Consider the following 19,876-nt stretch of genomic DNA (forward strand, 5'->3'; position numbering starts at 1 on the left):
ATTCTTGTCCGTCTCTCTTCGTTTCCGCCTCCCCGCGGCAGAGAAAGTGCATACACAATGCTACACACAACTGCAAGGTACGGTCTTTTTTACTGTAGACTGCACCTGCACACCAGCCCCAGCCCAGTCAAATCTCCAGTTCAGTCAGCACCTTGTCCAAGGGAGCGAGGGCAAAGAAAAGACCGGAGCGAAGGGGATATGGAGCCCTCCTGCGTGGAGCCTCTCTCTCTCTCTCTCTCTCTTCTGCAGCAGCAGCGCCACGCCCACGATACGAGGCCCCTGCGATGCAATATCGTCCAATCCCGCAGCTCGGCTCCAGTGGCGTCCCAGTTCGCCCAGGCCCCGGGACAGGCGCCGTCGACACGCCCCATGCCCGAAGCGGGAAATGGCCTGGCGTCCAAGGAGATTTCAGGGCAGCCGGTTGATGGATGTGCGGGGAGGAAGGGCAGGGGGGAGTTGGGCCGACTCCATTGTTTGCTTGCTTGCTCAGGGCTGCCCCCAGCAGAGAGCGAGGAGGAGGAAAGGCCGGAGAGAGGAAGAAAGGACAGCAGGCTGGTGATCGGACGGGCGCGCGCGACTGAAGAGCGATGCGCTGGTCTGAGACACGGTACGCCGGCGAAGCGCCGACCAGCTGCTGGTCTTTGGGGGCTTACTACTCTCCAGAGTTGCAACGATTGGCATCGGAGAGATGGACGTTATGACACCGGCAAACCGGCCTTGCCTTTCCTTGCTGTTCTCCTCTTTTTATCTCTTTCGACTGCCATTGCCGTCTGCATCTTCATCTTGTTTCGCGGGTTCATCTTCATCACGGGAACAAAGGCCCATGTCCCCCTCCCCAATGCTGGAGCCCTCCGTTTCGAAGGGGGTTTCTCCCAGTTCTCGTTTCCTGCTCCCTTGGGCATAGCGCCGAGAAAGCCGATGACAGGCCCCAGGGATGATGGATGGAGGGAACCGCCGCCAGGGCGCCCAGTTGTGTTAAGGCTCTATTCTAAGTTATTTCCGAGGCAAAAAGCTTGAGTTATGCTTGGTGAAAGCGTGTGATGGCGGACTAGCAGAGCTTAAAGAAACAAACGCCGCTATTCGTGAGGGTCTTTTGTCTCGACGATGATTGCATGTGCCTGTGCTGCATGATGTACCAACTCCCGCTTCTTCTGAGGTGTGGCAGTTCTTGATCATCACCAGCAGCACATACGAAGTTGCAACATCAATCCAGCCGTCCATGTTCTGTGCCCTGGTTGCCGCATCTCGTGTAGTCCGCCCATGTCGCACAGCATGCAGCCCAGCCCAGCCCCGGCCTCGTCGCAACGAACGGCCAATGCAAGCGATGGACATTCGGAGTAATAGCCACCACCCATTCATCCATCGGCCTCGCCTCACCGGCTCGACGATCCAATGCGCAAGAGTGGACCGAAGATGCACATCGTGTTTCGTCTTGTGTCGCCATGCTTTCTCGTATGTCATGGCAATTCTAGCATGTGAGTGTGTGTGTGTGTGTGTGTGAGATGGACGGAGGATGCTACTGTATGTTTGTACATGTGTAGTATTGTAAGTCTTTTGCTGGTCAAAAGAAAGAAGAGACCAGACGCCCTGAAGCTCAGCTCCGCGGCACGGCGGCGCCAAGTCGACGGTCGCGAGCCAATCGAATGTGGCGGAAACGGTGCGACAGGCCATTGAGCTTGTGGTCGCCATTGATTGGATCGTGCCATGGGTTCGATGACACTGCATCTTCCATTGTATGTATTCACGGTACGGTACCTAAAGGTATGACTGCATCTGGTAACATGTATCTGCTCTATTGGCCGTGCGCGTGATAATTTTAGAAGCAGAGAAAGCAGAGATTCCAATTCCAGTTGTTATTAGTAGTACTATTGCTTCGTGCGCTGTGCCTGGTCTGGTCTCGGAACCGGCACCCTCGGAGGGTCCGGCCTGGCACTACTCGAGCAGATCAGAGCGACTATCAAGCAATAGTTTTTGGCGATTCAGAGCTTCGATGCCGGGTTGTGTTGGTTAATCTAATAGACTTCTCTCCAATGGGTAGTTCGATACGACTCAGCTCGCCGTTGGCCGTGTCATGCTGACATGTGGTTTGGTTCATTACTCGACACCTTGGAGGTGCCTGCATCTCTCATGCTATCACTGCTGCTGCCATCGTGGACAGCTTCCACCACTAGCTCACCACCACAACTGGATCACGTTACGCCAACGAAGCTGGAGATATGACTGAGATCCGTCAAAATATCACCACTACTACTAGCAGATGCTAGATAGTAGTCTGTATACTTTACCATCTGTTAGTAGTTCACCCCCTACCGCGCTTGTGTGAGACATACATACATGCACACATCGCACACGCGCCAACCCACAGCAGCCAGAACAAACAACCACAACTGAGCACCAGCCGGCAAAGTGGCCAAATGGAACTTTGTTCTCTTGAAAATAGCCACTAGTATTTGCAAAATGCAGTGTCTTTTTTTGACCCCCATGTGGCGTCTATTTTTTACAAGTCAGGTGGAAAGCGATTGCACTCCATTCCTTGACCAAACGTGCCCGGTTTTCCTCTTCACCTGAGACTTGACACTGATGCTTGAGCATTGTATTCGTTTCGTTTCAATCATCTGTGATAACAGCCCCAAAATGGCTGTGTTTTTCGACCTCTCACTGATGGAAAAACAGCAGCTCCATGTATTGATCTTCATGACTTGGCTGCCTCTGCTGCCGAACTCCGTCTTTGCCTACTAGAGATATATACATAACCGAAGTCTGGCCCATGACAACCCCCCCCTCCCCTTGTTCAACCGTCAATCGCAATCATCTAGAAGCCCACTGGAACTTCTCCTCAGTCTTTTCGCTTACCGCTCATCGTCATCATTGCGCATGTCACCCCGTACAACGATCATGAGTTGCTTGTAATTACCATCCAATGCTATCATTTCGAAAAGCCGGCGCATGCTTGTTATACGGGGTAAAAATGCGCGAGCGGTTGTGCATCCTGCAGCTACTTAGTTGTAGACTACCTGTTACCAATCGAAGCATGTTCACCACACCTTCATTCTTGCATCACCCCTACAAGAAGTCTATTCGACCAGCTTTCCGTATTCCAACGCCCCATCTGGTACCCCCCCAACTGCGTTGAAGAACGAGCACGCAATGTTTCTTTTTCTTTTTTCCTCTTTGTTCTTCCTTGCGGATTGGGCTTCCTCACTAAGGTACACCCGGAAGAAGAAAAAAGCCAAGCAAAATACGAACTGACGAAATTGCGTTGTCACAGAAAATCCATCCCCTTACTTGGCTCTCCTAAAAAAGGAAAGAATGCGAATAAAAATCCCAGCCTTTTTTTTTTTTTGACGAGGCTGTAAATAAAGATATCATGGAGGTACAATTGATCACTTTCCCACTCGGACGTCTTTTTCTTCCTTCAGCCCATCTCGCTGGCCTTTGTTTGTTTTCGTGGTTTCTTCTTTTTCTGCAGGCTATCATTCGATTGAAAATGCAATACTTTCGCATCTGCTAAGCCTCAGCTACATGCATCTGAGCTGAACCACCTGAGAACAGAACGATGAACATCATCTACAGTAGCATCGTCAACTTCAGCCCAAATTAGCCTCATGACCTACATCTCCCTCTCATTGCTAGCCCGCTTACAAGTGGCAAAACGACGCACCGGACATTACCTACCTAGATCTAGGTAGGTAGGTAACAAAGCAGAAAGCTTCCCTTACACACGCTCACACACGGTTTTCCGTTCCTCTCAAGCCATACTCAATCGCTTTAAGCTTACATCGTATTAACCTCCATCCACCTCCGCATCGTGGCGTCTTGTATTCAGTTCCGCGCCCGGGCTTCTTTGCCTCCACCCCCCTCTACGGTTACTAGGTAGGTAGGGCCGCCTCAATAACGTAAACTTAACCTCCCTACATGTAAAGGTGAGCTGGCCAAGGTGGCCTACTGGCAAACCTAAGGTAAGGTAAGGGAGGTTACAAATGCTCGTGTGAGCAATTGACTGCACCAAAAGTTCCAATTCAGGCCAGTTCTCCGAGAATCGTTGAAGCATGCTTGTTCTTTTCTATCTGTTCAGCTACCTGAGCTACTGCAACACCTGACGTCAAAGAACTTCCAAGCTTCCAACCTTGCATCCCTCATCAGAACAAGATCATCTCTCGTACCACAGCAACGCCAAAGCGCTAAACCTCCTCCAACCTTCCACAGCTGCAAAAGAAACAAACATACTTCTGACCGTCCAGCACCGTCATCATCAAAGAAGCGGGGTGGAAATTGCAATACACACCAGACCTCTCCCAACAACTCGCTATACGTATGTACTTCGTATTGAAGCAGAAGCCGGTAAGGAAAACTTGGTGTGGCATGACAACAGAACAATTCTAGCGAAAAACCCACGTGGTTAATTACAGATTACACACCTTTCTCCTCTAATATAGTAGATAGTTTGCATTTGTCTTGTTCAGCCCATGAGCCGTCAAGGCCAGTTCAACGTCGGCAAAAACTCCACTGCAGTAGAAGGGGAATCAGCGACTTCTGCTGTTCCAACGGATTTTCCAATTGGATCGCCAAAAAGATCCCAACTCAGAAATAATATTGCGATGGCGAATATCGGAAGAGAAGAAACTGGCATGGTCCATGTTGGGGCTTTCGTTTCCTCTCGTCCCCCCCCCCCCAACGAGCACAGCAACACAGGGTGGGTTTCAATGATGAAGCTGAACAGAAAAGATCATTGCCAGGATAATAATACATATCTGCTTTTAGAAGCATTGGAGGCAAATTCAGAACTTTTTCTCCCGTATGACAACAGACAGACAATTTACAAAAAGTAACCAAATATATAGGCTCCCCTCTTCGGCTGTGACACCCTCCTTTTCGTGGCCAACTTCCGAGCGGCCCCAGTGGACAGCTACACGGCGTCAAAATCAGCACATGTTCAGTAGACACAACATGTCGTATTCTCTCGTCTGGAAAAACATGATTCCCGCATCCTAAAAGTCCTAGTAACAAACACACAAAGAACACAATAAACAGAAAAACATCCTGTGCCCATACTCCCTCCCCCGCTTCCCTTGATTCTTGTAGTACAGAAAACCGTGCGAGGCTCTCCTACCGAACCCGTTTCCCAATTGTTCCATCTGCCCTTCCAGAATACCAAAGAGATAAAGCAAAAGTAGGAGAGAACAAAACAGCGGTGATACACTGTGATGGTGTTGTGCCTGTAAAAAACATGTGCTTAAGCCTACACAATGCCAGTGATGCTAAAGGAAAACAAAAACAAAACCCTGTCCATGCCTTTTAGTGTATGGTCGTAACGTCGTTTGAGGCCCCAATGCTTCCGAAGGAGACCGATTCTGTAGAGGAGATCCAATCCGCCTTGATCTATCTCACAATGACAAGCTCGTCATCGTCATCGTCTTGAAGAATGACCTGCCGATCGGCCAGATTCTTCTCGGCCAGGTTGCCAAAGCTCTCCCGGCCAGCCTCTCTGATGCCCTTTTCTGTCACGAACCGCGTCTTCTTCCTAAGCGGTGGCTGTTCCGGCTTGAGCTTCTCGCCTTCCTTCATGCTCGACAGCTTGTCTTTTAGCGCACCGCCCCATCCAAGGCCGGTCGGCCTGCTGTAGGTCGTGCTGCTGCTGTTGCTGCTGTTGCTCCGCGTCATGGAGCCAGTCTGAGAGCTGCCCGTCCGTTTCCTCTTAACGGGACTGAGGTGAATGTCTCGGGACCTGTCGAGGAGGCCGAGAGCGCCGGCGTCTGGCCGTTCGGGCTCCTCCGAGAAGGGGTCGGATGCGCCGAACATCTGCTGGTTCGAGCTCATGCTGCTGGGTGCTAAGCCGCCTGCGTCGGCTCGCGACCCTGAACGCTGCATGTACTCTTTCCCAGCGGCATTGCCGACCTGGCCAAGCTTCTTCATGATCTCGCGCTCCTTCTCCTTGGCCTCCATGGTTCGGCGTAAAAACTCGGCCTTGTCCTTTCGATCCGAGGGTTCCCTGTCCTTGCCGTCGAGCAGATCCGCAGCCGTATGTCCGCGTGACACATACCAATGCGTCTTTGTCTCCCAGTCGTAGTTGTTGGGCTTCTTTGGCATAAAGATCTCTGCCGAATTCTTGCCCTGGAAACGGCTGCGCGCCCCGAACCCGGCCGAGTTGACTTCCATGCGTGTTGCCCGCTGTTTTCGAATGGCTTCGTTGGAGTGGAATTCGCAGTACTGCGTCCGTTTCTTGTTCACCCAAGACTTGCACGCCTCCCCATCCTTCTTGACCGACTGACAGTAGCCCAAGTCGCGAGCTGCGCCGATTTCCAGAATCGTGTCCTCGTCAGAGTTGATGACCAGGCTGAAGCGCCCAGTATCTTGTCGTCCGGCGGGCGGCGGCATCACGGAGGGGTTGAGGATGGCAATGACGGTGCCTTCGGTGAGCTTCCAGTACCTGGTGAATCCCGTGTTGAACAGAAACAGGTCTACTTCCCATTCCAGATCAACCAGGGACAGCACCATGTACTTGCCACGGTCTTCCTCCTTCTGCCCGTTCTTCCCGGGGACAGGCTTGTGTGCTCGAGGCTCCGACTTCTTGGCCACAATGGCAAAGACGACAATGTCCTCTTCGACATCGGGCAGGGCAAAGTCTGGAGCCTTGACCTCTCGCAAGAGATCCTTGACGTTGAAGACCTTCTTGCCGGAAATATGCCTGGCAACCACTCGATGAGGCAGTATCCGCTTGGATAGATGTAGGCTAGAGTAAGGCTCAAATGCACCCTGCTCCTCCGTGGATGCTTCGCTGGCTGTCGGACTGTTTTTCCGTCCAAATATCGACGGCGCAAACGGAGGAGGGTTGCTATCCCTCTCCGCAGCATTGCGCAGATCAGACGCCGTCCTGGTCCGCTGTAACGCGGGGGCGGCCGGCTTCTTGCCCAAGACCTCGTCTCTGCTAAACGACGGGGCCGGCAGAGGCTCGTCGGGGATCTCGACGGCGTTCTTCTTATACTCCTCCATCTCCTCCTTGCCAATGCCGAATGCACTGGACCTCAGTTGCGATATCCTCTCCTGCCTTTCAGCACGTGACTTATCCTCTGTCCTTGCAGACGCCAGACGCTCATTGAAGCTGAGCGGCCGGACTCCTTCGGGCGACTTGGCTCCCGAAGAGCTCATCGCCCTGGACCTCTGGAGAGGGGCTCTCTGGGCCGCTCCATCGGTGCTTGCTGCCCTGCGAAAGCTCGGGGCGCGCTTGAGCGAAATGTCCTTTGCCCGCAAGCCCTTGTCGATCCCCAGCAGCACCCTACTTGGCGATTTTGGATCGGACGGAGCTTGCACTTTCCTGATGGGAGAGGCAGGAACCTGCACGTTGTTCTGCGACGCGGGCCTGGTGTTTTCCGACGTTGGCGTGGTTCCACGGGCGCCGCGCTGTGCCTGGAGGACTGACGCCGCCGAGTTCGAGCGGGAATGCCTCCTGTCGGGCCTGCCCTGGGCGGCATTCTCCTTGGCCTTTTGCAGCTTCTTCAGCTTGAGGCGGGCCTGGATCTCCTGCAGCTTGAGCTGGAGCGTCTCCTCGTCATCGTCGTCGTCGTCATCCATCTGTTCCTGGAGCGCGCCGGACCGGGCCATGACGGAAGCCAGAGCCCTGCCTGTGCTCATGGATGGAGAAGGCGAGGGCGAGGTCTGATCCATCATTTCTCGGTAGCGCTGGCGGCCTTTGGGGGTGCTCATGAGGGCTTCGTGGGGCGATCGAGGAGGCCAGGCGGCCTCTGCTTCTTGCGGTCCTGGCAGGCGGTCAGCGACGACGATTGGCAGCCTGCGAGGCAAGGACCACTCACCGTGGGCCATGGTGATGGTGGATTCGGGTGTCGTCTGGCAGCGCCTGAGCTGCGCGTGCTGTGCTGTCCTGCGCCTGTGCCCAACGATGCCCGGGGGAGTCTATCTCAGGCGCGGCACGACAAGGCAGGGCACCGGCAGCTGGCCCTGGCTATGTATGGTTCGTCAGCGCCCGGGGCCATACGGAGGCGGCGGGCGTGGTGCGGCCGCAGATGGAGGCGCGAGGGCTTCTGCGACTTGAGTTCGGGGTTGCGACAAACGGCAGAGGCGGCGGGGGGAATGCTGAGATGATGGGATTGGCCCGCCAGTGTGCGCACGACCAGGACGCAAAAGATGGTGAGAGGGGAAAGATGCTGACTGCGCGCTCCGGACGGCGGTTCTGAATAACTGCTGCAGGTGTCTGTGGCTGCAGCGCCTCGTCCCGACTTGTCGCACTCTCTGTGGTCGATGGCCCGGATTATGGAGTTTAGGTGATGTGCAAAGGCGATGGATGCAACCAATCGACTTCTGATGGGGCCTCGAAAAAATGATGCGCTGTTCGGGCAGCGCTTCCAGGTTTCCGCCAGCCGATAAGGCTCTGGGCTGCTGTAGCTTCAGAAGGGCCCTGCCTGTACGATGGAGTTGTGGGGACGCCAGCAGCCAGATCGGTAGTGGCTGCTGCTTGGCTGGCTGGGGTGGAGCCGCTGGAGCTGCTGGAACTGCTTGAACCAGGCCTAAAACGCGGGACGGGCGCAAAACACGCGTCGAATCGCGTCGCTTTTGAGTTTGGCAGGGGTTCTGGCCGGTCTCGTGCGAGATCCAATGCGACCGGAGTTCGATTCAGGGCTTGTGACGGCGACAACTTCAGTCTAGACAAAACTCTCTTGTGTTGTTGCCTTGATTGCTTTGTCAACACCGGCTTGTTGGAATCGCGCAACGCTCGGACTCAACTTGCGCCTACTAAATCGAACCAATTGGGCCATCCTCCAATACCAATCTGCTGCCCAGCTCGATCTCAGGTGGCCGCCATGGCGAGGACACGGTCGGCCAAGCCCTCAACAGCGGCTCCGGCAGCTGATGCCGACTCGTCGAAATCGAAATCGGCCATCACTCTCGTCCCTCACTCCGGCGAGCCTCCCAAGGTCTTCATCCTCCCGTCAAAGGCGACCCCCGAAGCTCGAATCGTCACCCTCCCCAACCCTCGAACCTCACAGCCCTCACGATACCTCGTATGTCCCGATACCGGCATCTACGAATTCAAACGGATAGCCGTTCCTAAAACGGAACCGCGAAGCTGGCTCATCGAAGCAAGTCCCAACCTCGATGAAGCCGAGAATGGTGACGCTGCAGGGCCGGGCTCCCAAGTGACAATGGGATCAGAGCTCTTCGTGGCCACCGCCCTGGATCCCCTCTTCTTGGTTCTGCCGGCATTGGCCGATGCAAAGGCATCCAAAGGATCAGAGAAGCCGAAGCGACTGTTTCTGTCCAGCGACGACCACCTGGATAAGCTGCCGCAGGAAAGCTCGCATCTATCCGAAATTCTGCGTTGGGACACGACGCGACGGCTGATAGAGAGCCGGATGAGCGCAGTCTGCGACACAGTCGATGCAGGAGATGAGCAAATGTTTCGGCTGAACGAGGAGAAGCTTTTGGAAGTCATCTATCAGAAAGCCAAGAGGATGAGCGAGAGCGGCTTCCCACCGAGCATGGAAGAGAAATTTGTGAACAAAGTCCTCGAAGCACCGCTTATGCATCGGGTGGTCCGAACCGAGACCCAAGTCTCCAGCAGCGTAGAGTCTGGAACGTCCACTCCGCTGACCGACTCGGCGACCTCTCAGTCCACGGTATCAAGCGCAGAGACGGATGCTTCGTCTATATCTCAAGCAAGCACGGCGGCAACATCCGTTGCAGAGCAAGCAGATGAGAGCATTGTCAGCGCTCTGCAAGCTTCGCCGGAAATCGTCAAGCTGCAAAAGCTCAAGACGGCCTTCGAATTCATCTGCGCAAGCTACGTGCCTCCCGGACTAGCGGATACTCTCAAGCAGAGCTTCACAGGGGCAGGCGGGCCGGTGGATTTCTCTCGCTTGAACGACTATATTGCGAGCCTCGAGAAGCTGCGGTCTGAAACGCTGGCCGTGAGGGCGCAGGACTATTCTCGCAAGCGAAACCTGGATGAAGAAGAGGACGAGGCTCGGATGGAGAAGAAGAGAAGGATGGAAGAGGAGAAGAAGAAAAAGGCCAGCGAGAGCCGGGGTGTCAGAGAGCTCAAAAAGGTCAACACAAGCGGGATGAAAAAGCTAAGTCACTTCTTCCAGAAGAAATAGCGTCTGCGACTTGGCAATTTTGGGGGTATCTACGTAGCAATATCGACATCGAATGCGAGGAAACAGAAAGGAGACAATACGGGCTCCAGCCGACACAGCTACTTGGCTCCGCCATAGCGACTCCTAGTCGTCCCGAGCCCCCTCCCTATGCCAGAGGTGCCACGGCTACTGGAAGAAGCTGAAGAGGTGTTATATCTTGAGCTGCTGGCAATCCGCGATGACAACGAAGCCACCCTGGACCGTCCGCGAGCTGCGCGGAGGCCTCTAGCACTCCCACGCGCTCCCCGAGCAGACTTTGATGCGGGCAGCTTCCTCCGCTGTTCCTCCTCCTCGCGGCGCCGGCGAAGCTCTTCTTTCCGCTCCTCTTCCTCTGCCGCTCTGCGCGCCTCTTCCTGTTGTCTCCGCAGGTTTTCGGCCTCAATCTCGGCCAGGTCGTTTGTTGCGCCTTTCCATGTTGGATCGAGGATCAGGCGCTGATTGTGTTCTGTCTGGGAGAGGATGCGCGTCCATGTGTTGAGCAGTGCGGATGCGTTTGAGACGGTGTTGTTGACGGACTGCGGGCATCACATGTTAATACGCTATAACGGTGTGGACTGAAATACAAAGGGATCACCAAGCTCAAGACTTGCATTCATGTTGCCGCCTGCCCGCTGCAGAGTGCCAATGACGCCCTCAATGACCTGGTTGATTTTGCGCACGCCCTCCAGCTCCCTTCTTAGCATTGCGTCTCGATCGAGCGGCTCCGACCGGTGGTCGTTTGCTGTGGGCGTTTTTGGGGTTCGAGGTGTTCTGGGAGTCTTTGGCGTCTTTGCACGAGGCTCTGAAGGGTCGTTTTTCACGGGTGAGGTCCAGAGGTCCGAATCATCGTCAATGTCCATTGGGTCAGACATGGTTGCGAGGTTTCGTCGGATGATCTACTAGAGATGGCTGCAGCTGAAGAAGAATGAAAGTAGTATTCGCGGATCGGTTAGAACATGAAGTCAGGTAGCTGCGCGCTTCAAGTGACGTTATGTCGTCTGTCGTGGGTTCAATTGTCTGGAGTGGGGGAATTTCTGCTGGCAATCGACAAGCCATCCGCGGATAAGCTGATACGGGCGTCAATGCAGCAGAGGATCGCGAGTTGTGCACAGCACAGCACAGCACAGCGCTGTATTACAGCACATCTTGCACTGCTGCCGTGGTGATGGCCAGCGGCCCCGTCAGTGGCCCGCAGCCCCTGGAGCGCCAATCGCAGCCGCTCCAGGGCGGCCATCGCAAGACGGCTCCAGCGCATGGCCGGCCGCTGATTGGCCGCCCGGTGACGCGAAACGGACGCGCTGTGGACGAGCCACCCTGGAGCGGAGCCCTCAACGCGTCTGCACAGCAGGTACTTGTCGGTACGGCCTTGAACCCAAGGGAGGCCGGCCCACCCTCCAGTGGTCGGCAGTCCCTTTGTCTAGGGCCGGCAGCATTCCAGCCCAGCCGTTGTCCCCCCCAGCCTCTCGGATTCCCAGCGCTCCCACGTCTAGCTCCCGCAATCCTGCTCTCCTCCTCTGCCATCCATCACCAAACATCGTCACCCGATTTCGCCGCATTATCGTTTAATCGCTGCTCACGCTTGCTCGTCCGCCCTGCCGTCCCTGTCGCTCACAGCATCTGCACGGCCGTGTCGCCCTATGATTGTATCGAATTCGCTCACCGTCGCCTTGCACCGCATCTCACCCTCCGATCCGCTGCGCCTTTATTTTGTTTGTGGCTGTTAGTGTTTTCTGGCCGTTTCCGAGTCCACGCTTCTGCCGCCGCGACAACACCACGGACGTCCCCAGAGAACTGCATCACCATCATTGCCACCAGATCGCATTGCCGTCGAGCTCTATGGTACCGAGTGGTCGTCGCGTCGAGACAGCCAATTCACGCTCCAGTATCTGTATCCTTTGTTTTTCCGGATTGGATTGAATTTTTTTTTTTCTTTCTTTCCGCCTTCACAATGGCCGCCGTCGACGCTGCACCCTCGACGCCTTCCCCTCCTTCTTCTTCCATCCGAACGCCGCCCGCGCCTCGCCTGGGCTATCACGACAGCTGGGAACCGTATTCACCACGCAAATCCGCGAGACTATCTGCACAGCGCGCATCCGCTAGGACGCCTTCGCCGCCGCCGACTACCCGCAAAGCCCTCGCCTCACCTCGCACCGCAGCAAAATCCAGCGCTCAGAGCTCAGCAGCCATGACCTCACCGGCTGCTGCTTCTCCGCGCAAGAAGCGCCAGCCTGCCGCCGACTCTGTCCGACGCGTGACCGCGACTCTGGCAGCAGAAGCCACCGTCGCGTCGGGATCCAAGGAAAAGACCGTGGCCGGTAGAGCTGTCGCCTCGTCTTCCCTCCCGCTTCCCACGCCTTCCAAGACGCCCCAGAAGCCCCCGAGCTCCAAGGACGTCGCCCAGCTTCAGGCCTTTGCCCGCAATCTGTTCCCTGTTGCCGAGGAGACGGAGCTGTCAAGCCCGCGTAAGAAGCGCTCCAAGAAGTACTCTGCCATGACGCTGGAGAGCTTCCGGGCTGAGGTTGCCGCGGAGGACATTGAAATTTTCACCGACTCTCAAGACCGCATTCCCAAAAAAGACGACAGCAAGTCGAATCCCTTCATCGGCAATGCCGCCAGTGCAGAACCCTCCAGACGCCGCACTAAGCGCAAGATTCACGTTCCCGGCGAAGGCTCTCAGTCGGTTGACGAAGTATCTCGCCGCGAAGACGGCATGATTTACGTGTTGTGAGTATATCCGCAGCCCTTGTTGACGATCAAACAGGTTCTAACCTAGCGTTTCTAGCCGTGGCAAGAAGTTTTTCCGCAAGTTCTCGGAATTTGATGACGGCGAAGAAGACGAAGAACTGGATTCGGATGTTGAGGCTCACTTCGCCAAACCCCTCACGCGATCTTCCATCAAGCCCCGGCTTCTCTTCCCCGCCAAGGCCCCTGCCCCCAAGACCAAGGCCATGCTTGAAGAAGAAGAAGCCGCAACTGACGTCGAGGATGCCGCCAAGCCGGAACCAGAGAAGCCCTCGGCCGTTGTTGAGACGCCCGTGCAAGCCAAGGAAGAGAGGGCTAAGACGCCAGACGCCCCCAAGTTTGCACCCGTATCTCCGCCGGAAACCAGGCGAACCACTCGGTCCACCAACAAGCTGGCCGCAGAAACCGCCCCGATCAAGCGCACCGGCAAGAAGAGTCCCTTTGACTCCTGGATCCGTACCAAGGAGCATGCGAACCGATCAGGCACGAAGCGCGCAGCTGCAGAGCCGCTGGCACCGGCTCACGCAAAGAGAACTCGATCTTAGACGCTGCAGGACGGTGTTTGTCTGCTTCTGTCTGTTGTCCTTCTTCCCGACTATACCATAATAGCTCTTTCTCTTTTCTTCCCTTTTTTTTTTTCCTTCTTTCCACTTGTTTTCTTTTTTGGGACCGCAGAAAGATGAGCAAGCCAGTCGGTTCAGCTCCGTCCTCTGGTTGTGAATTAATCTTGCACTTGGCATGTTGAATATTCTTATCCATGACATCCGCGAGTGGACATGGATGGAACCCGGTCAGTCAGTTTGGCGTTTAACAGGCAACGTGGATATGTGGCATCCGAATAGCAGATGCGCTACTTGAAAAGAGATTACAGGTTATGTCACGATGGTCTGGCTCTCCTATATTTCATGTGTCATGCTGTGCGGCTGTGTTTGGCTTCATGTCTTGTATTGAATGTATGTATGTACTTTTTTTTCGGTGATTATGGCAATTGAGTTGATCTGACGTCGATGGATACGTGAGACTGTGTGTATCTGCGGCCTTGGTGATGATGATTTGCTGCACAGAACTCTTTGTGTTTGTTCTTTATGATATCAATGTTGGTCTTCATCATGGTATCTGCAGTTCGTCTCCTCATCAACTCCCGCCACGCTTGTGCCGTTTCTACCCTGACCAATACTCACTGCAACGATCCGCTGTTACTGCTGTGCCCTCCACTGTATTTACCCTCTAGCGTGGGCTGCCCCACGTCCATCTGCCCCTCCTCCAGCTCGTCATTCCGACTGCCATCAACTTTTTATCGTCTGGATCGATATTGAAGCTATTGCGTGCTCGCCTTGGCCAACCCCAAACCGGCCTCCCGCGTTCAACGACTTGACCTCTGCCGGAACTCTCGTCACTTTTGGAAGTCATCAGCTACTATAAGGTAGCTCTCCTCAGACTCAAAACGGCGTCCGGGACTCGCAATCAACTCCCAGCTCCCACGACTCCACGATGCATATCCTCGTGTCCAACGACGACGGGCCGCCGTCGCCTCACTCCTCGCCCTACGTGCACTCCTTCGTCCGACACCTCCAGCGAGCGGGCCACACCGTCTCCGTCTGCGTCCCTCACACGCAGCGCTCGTGGATAGGCAAGGCGCATCTGATCGGCCAGACGCTCAAGCCCGTCTACTACCGGCCCTCGGCCCACAGCCACGGCGAAGACTCCGAGGGCACGACGCACGCCCGGCCGTCGCCCTCGGGGGACGTGGAGGAATGGATCCTGATTGACGGGACGCCGGCCTCGTGCGTGCAGATTGGGCTGAACCACTTCTTCCAGGACAAGGGCCCCGTGGACCTGGTCGTCAGCGGACCCAACTTTGGGCGCAACAGCACGGCGATATTCGCCCTGAGCTCGGGGACGCTGGGCGCGGCGCTGGAGGCGGCTGCTTCCCGGTACAAGGCCATCGCGCTGAGCTTTGCCTTCTTCTCGCGGAACCACGATCCGGTGATCATCGATGCGGCGTGTCGGCACAGCGTGAGGGTGATTGAGTATCTGTACAAGCAGTGGCCGACGGATGGCAGCGCGGACCTCTATAGCGTCAACGTTCCGCTTGTTGAGGGCGTGGAGGCGCATCAGACTGTGTGGACGGATATACTTCAGAATTACTGGACCAAGGGCGGTTGCTTCGATGCTGTCGATGGTTCGGCTGATGAGGACCTCGAGGAGGAGAGGATACGGGAGGGGCCTGGTGGCGAGGTCGATGGTGGGAAGAGTGAGGTGACTGCTGATGTTCCAAAGGGCCACACTCACAAGCTCTTCAAGTGGGCGCCGAAATTCGCAGACGTGTATAAGTCTGTGGAAGAGGCTGGTCCTGGATCAGATGGATGGGCTGTGAAAGAAGGGCAGACGAGGTGAGTTGCTGCAGGCATTGGGATTGTCTTTTACTGGCACCGGACTCTGGCTAACTGAAATTCTCGTATAGTGTTACGCCTCTCAAGGCAAACTTTGCTACCTGTGCGGGAGACAAGGCGACGAAGGAGATTAAGCTGTGAGTAACCTCATTGTGTTTATGGCGATGGCGTTTTTTGGATATTCTGCTTGTTTGCGAATCAAGTTGGAGATGCGTTACGAATCATGATTTGGATTGCTTGTATACTTGTGCATAATCGAAGATCAAATAGAAGACATTCTCACACACAGCTTTTCCTTCAGTCCCGATTCTAGGGAACCTTCTACAGCAGAGTTGGCGGTACGGGAGAAACCCAAGGAGTCGAACAGCAAGATTCAGGCCGTTGTATCATACGACGACCCCTATGTCCAGCCCCTTATCGTATCCGCACTCAACGCCGTGCTGCCCAAGGACACGTTCGATCTCATCACCGACATATCACCAGAAAACTTCAACCTGTCAAGCACGCTCCCCTCTCCAGACACCCGCGTGCTGCAGATCCTCCCTTACGAAAGCATCGACTTCGAGTTTGCCACGTCTCACACAAATACGTGTTTGATCAACAGCTACATGATTCGAAAGGCCCTCATCAGGAAGCACTACCTCTCCGCAACGCTCGATCACTGGGCGGCCAAGAATCCCGACTCCATCCTCAAGAAGCATCTGAAGCGCAGCGAGGCATTTGAAGTAGACTATGCCGAGTTCCTCGACGACGCCCTTGTCGAGGCGTTTGATCTACGGGAAAGCATGGATCGCAACGAGGAGAAGGAGGCTAGCGAACGCGAATGGTGGATCCTCAAGCCCGGCATGAGTGATCGAGGGCAGGGCATCCGCCTGTTCAGCACCATGGAGGAGCTGCAGGACATTTTCGACGGGTGGGAGGCGGATCGACCGGATAGCGACGACGAGGAAGAAGAAGACGGCGAAGGCGGAGCAGCAGCAGCGGACGAGGATGCCGCCGATGGGGACTACATCACGGCGTCCCATCTCCGTCACTTTGTGGCCCAGCCGTACATCCACCCTCCGCTGCTGCTCTCCTCCCCAGGAGGAGGCGGCCACAAGTTCCACATCCGGACCTACGTGCTCTGCGCGGGCAGCCTCGACGTCTACGTGTACAAGCACATGCTCGCCCTCTTCGCGGGGAAGCCGTACACGCCGCCCTGGGCCGCGCCCGACGACATCGAGGCCTTCCTGACCAACACCTGCCTGCAGGACTCGCCCAACGAGAACACGGTCCGGCGGTTCTGGGAGCTGCCCCTGGAGAGGGCGACGCTGGAGGGCGTGTTTGAGCAGATCTGCGGGACGACGGGCGAGCTGTTTGAGGCGGCGGCGAGGGCGATGCCGATCCATTTCCAGACGCTGCCGAATGCGTTTGAGGTGTTTGGGCTGGATTTCCTGGTGGATGGGGATGGCGTCGCGTGGTTGCTGGAGGTGAATGCGTTTCCGGACTTTAAGCAGACGGGGGGTGATCTGAGGGGCATTGTGGAGGGGTTTTGGAGGGGGGTCGTGAGGGTTGCGGTTGGGGGGTTCTTTGGGGTGAAGAAGGGTGATGATGATGAGGAGGGGGATATGGTTTCTGTGAGGAGGATTGATTTGGGGAGGAGGTGAGAGTTTTGGGTGATTTGTGTTGGAATGGGATTCTAGGTATGGGGAGGGAGGTGGGTACATTTTTGGGATATACTGAAGTACGCCTGGGTTCTGGGATTGTATAGATGCAGAAAGGGGTTTTGTAGAAAGGGTTAAGGTATAGACGTGATATGTTGATGAGATGCTTCATTGATATGAGGTTGCCTGTTTTACCCTATAGACGAGGTTTGTATGTCAAGGAAGTCTTGCTACGATGCTCTAAAGCCCTGTCGTTCGTGCTGTTGGTTTGTCCAATCATTCGAAGCCTTGAATATCTTTATTTGCTTCTCGTCTTATATAACTATCCGTTCATGAAGGAGAGTCTGTGAAGCAATAGCTACGAGTATGGTTCCAACAGAGCAGCCTGCAGTAACGCAGTAACCACCTTTACATGTGATTTAGTGAATAAAGAGGCAAAGCTGCAATGTTTATTGAGTCGAGCAACGTATAGCATGCTCATGTTAAGACTGGATATTACCCTGTATGATCTTGATTGTATGTTTCACTGCCCTACCACAAGCCTTTCTATCCCCCTGCCCGTGATACCGGAAATGCTTGGAATGATTTTAGCAAAGTTCAATCTCAAGACGAAACCACGTCGTTTACTATTACATGTAATGCTTACTCGATCCTCAAAGCTGTGAATGCAGCTTATTCCATAGCCATTCCCGAAACTGCACAATCCCATCTCTATAACAAGTCCACATAGCAAACACTGCCTTAGGCAAGCCACGCCCTTGTCGGGAAATCTCATATACGCACATCCACCTATTCTCACGCCCTTTCTCCCGGGCTCACAGTATCCCTTACTTCTTAGCAAGTACGTGTCAATCAAAACTATGGGGTACGTACGTATGTATGTATGTATGTATGTATGCAATACAAGCTGCACAGCCTCAATAATGTGGGTTTCGGGCATCTGACAACGAAGCTTGGGTGAGTTGGTTCAAGCCATTTGTTGCCCGCTTTCCCGCTCCTTCGTGCAACTTGCCAGATTCGACATGTGGCAGCGAGATCTTGGAGAAACTAACATGCTAACAGCGGGCCTTGCTGCCTTGGACAGAATCTGAGGCTTCATTGCGGCAACTCGAAACGCTGGAGGGGGCGTGCTTCTGTATGTTTCGACTGAAAGAGGAATTGTGCAGAGGATTCTATCTTCGGGGGGGGGTTGGCCATGGGAAGGAGCATGGACGTACGTCGTCAAGGTGGCTTAGAGAGGCTATCGTGAGATCGGCGTATCGCCCGTTGCACAGAGATGAGGAATGGTCCTTGGCTTTGGGTCCGGGAGTGGCTTGGATCTGATCTAGTGAGCTTGTTGGGCAGATTGTTCCTCTGGGGTTTGCGGGAAAAAGCATCATGAGAGGGTATCTTTTGCCAACAAGGGTCGAAATATGGTCCAAGGAAGCCTTGTTGTACACCTTGATCGTGGAGCCTCCTCCTGATGATGCTGCACAGTTTGTCTTGTCCGAGGCGATTTCCTCTTCCAACACCCGAATTGTGCAGGATCCCGAAGGTCAACTCTACCACGAGAAAGCCTGGTCATGATTAGTCGTCTAATCCTATACGCTCGAGTAGAAAGGTTAATGCGCTACTTACTGAAGAAGGCAGGGCTCTTGTTCACTCCCCCTGAATGTTGCAGTCTGCCATGCCCGTTGGCCATGTTCCGTTTCTCCTCTAAGCGAAAGAAACCGTAACCGTTACTTTCTACTGATGGGGCCAATCCTTCAAGTAAACATACCAGGAGAGGCTGTGTTGAAACGAGGGACCGTGCCGTAGTAAGGTTGAAACCAACGCAGCGCCGAGGTGGGATTTGTTCGAGATATCAAACCCTACATGCGGGCTTAAGCTACCCTGTTGCTGCCTTTGGGGGCCCTTTACCGTTCTTTGGGGGTTTACCCTCAGAAAGTCGATCGCATTGCCTGGAAAGGTCTCAGTTCCCAGCGGTCGATAGGCTTACTTTGAGAGGCAATGATCCTTCGTCCTTGACTTATAGAACCTCTTTCAACCGGTATGCCTGATGTAAACGGCCACCAGCGTCTACGCACATACGGTAAGAAGCGCGAATTTCCGTTCAATCTCCCGTGTTTTTGTCAATCCGAGAAGTCATTGGATAAAAAAGATCCTCCGTGCCAAATGGCTAACATCATGGCATACTTGGGACCAAGTAAATTGAAGCATCTGTCGGCCGTCTCTGACCGCATGTGGTGCTTTGGCGGCCACGACATGCAAAGAGCCGCGCATATGCGTGCAACCAACCACAACCTCTGGGCTCCCCAGTGCGGTACCTAGGTTTGTATTAGTGATAGTTGATTACGAGTTATATGATGAGACAGGACAGCACCAAGCTGTAATCCCATTCAAGGCTCGCGTATGGAGTAGGTACATCGTTGACGGTGCGATAGATGGGACTTCTTGCGTTGATGAGGCTGTGTTAATATTGGACAAGGTTGATGGTGTTCCCCCGCAGCGATCAAGTTTCCCAGCTCAGAAACCTGCCGGAGGAAGAAACTTGCTCAGGTCTGCCCTGAGAACGGACATTTCCCTCGTCTTTGTGGTTGGAGACTGGAGGTTATCAGAAACGTGGATCACCGGCGAAAATTTCGCGCGATTGGACTGCATGGCATGGCGATACTATCTCAACAACGCGGCAGTGACCTCCGGAACGACAATGGCAGGTTTTAGTGGCCCCGTGGAAGCGGGCAAGAAAATTATTCGCTCCTGATGATATCAGAGAATTGCTCAGCCTCAATCCGTTGTTTGCGCTCTGTCGCCCTTTTTGCCGAGGAAGGGGGACTCCATGTTAACAGGCAGCGCACCAGGCCAGAACCTGTGGAACACACCATTCTGGTCCCCAGCAGCTTGTATGCTGAAACGACATTGTCTTTGTGTTTCGCTCTCAAGAAGGCGGGTGGATCTTGCTTTCTTCCGTTCTTCTGGCGTATTCGGTAGG

At 54.6% G+C, this 19,876-nt stretch overlaps 5 protein-coding genes across 5 annotated transcripts; 3 read left to right on the plus strand and 2 right to left on the minus strand.

The window, feature by feature from the left end:
• Window positions 1-5,379: 5,379 nt before the first annotated feature.
• BBK36DRAFT_1158871 (hypothetical protein) lies at window positions 5,380-7,818 on the minus strand (the record flags this gene model as incomplete). The annotated part of the gene is made up of 2 exons (XM_024894153.1): window positions 5,380-7,754; window positions 7,809-7,818. 2 exons carry the CDS (start codon window positions 7,816-7,818, stop codon window positions 5,380-5,382), a joined length of 2,385 nt encoding a protein of 794 aa, XP_024750240.1.
• A 995-nt stretch (window positions 7,819-8,813) lies between these two features.
• On the plus strand, window positions 8,814-10,109 carry BBK36DRAFT_1168436 (hypothetical protein; the record flags this gene model as incomplete). Its single annotated transcript, XM_024895182.1, has 2 exons — window positions 8,814-9,545; window positions 9,624-10,109. The coding sequence occupies 2 exons, from the start codon at window positions 8,814-8,816 to the stop codon at window positions 10,107-10,109; spliced, it is 1,218 nt and encodes a 405-aa protein (XP_024750241.1).
• Window positions 10,110-10,207: 98 nt separating this feature from the next.
• Window positions 10,208-10,999, minus strand: BBK36DRAFT_1158873 (hypothetical protein; the record flags this gene model as incomplete). The annotated part of the gene is made up of 2 exons (XM_024894154.1): window positions 10,208-10,663; window positions 10,712-10,999. The coding sequence occupies 2 exons, from the start codon at window positions 10,997-10,999 to the stop codon at window positions 10,208-10,210; spliced, it is 744 nt and encodes a 247-aa protein (XP_024750242.1).
• Window positions 11,000-12,075: 1,076 nt separating this feature from the next.
• Window positions 12,076-13,414, plus strand: BBK36DRAFT_1117830 (hypothetical protein; the record flags this gene model as incomplete). The annotated part of the gene is made up of 2 exons (XM_024890402.1): window positions 12,076-12,851; window positions 12,910-13,414. 2 exons carry the CDS (start codon window positions 12,076-12,078, stop codon window positions 13,412-13,414), a joined length of 1,281 nt encoding a protein of 426 aa, XP_024750243.1.
• A 946-nt stretch (window positions 13,415-14,360) lies between these two features.
• On the plus strand, window positions 14,361-16,908 carry BBK36DRAFT_1118126 (sure-like protein; the record flags this gene model as incomplete). Its single annotated transcript, XM_024890435.1, has 3 exons — window positions 14,361-15,262; window positions 15,334-15,399; window positions 15,564-16,908. The coding sequence occupies 3 exons, from the start codon at window positions 14,361-14,363 to the stop codon at window positions 16,906-16,908; spliced, it is 2,313 nt and encodes a 770-aa protein (XP_024750244.1).
• Window positions 16,909-19,876: the final 2,968 nt, after the last annotated feature.

The sequence above is a fragment of the Trichoderma citrinoviride genome, assembly GCF_003025115.1.
Source record: "Trichoderma citrinoviride strain TUCIM 6016 unplaced genomic scaffold BBK36scaffold_6, whole genome shotgun sequence".
Lineage (NCBI taxonomy): Eukaryota > Fungi > Ascomycota > Sordariomycetes > Hypocreales > Hypocreaceae > Trichoderma > Trichoderma citrinoviride.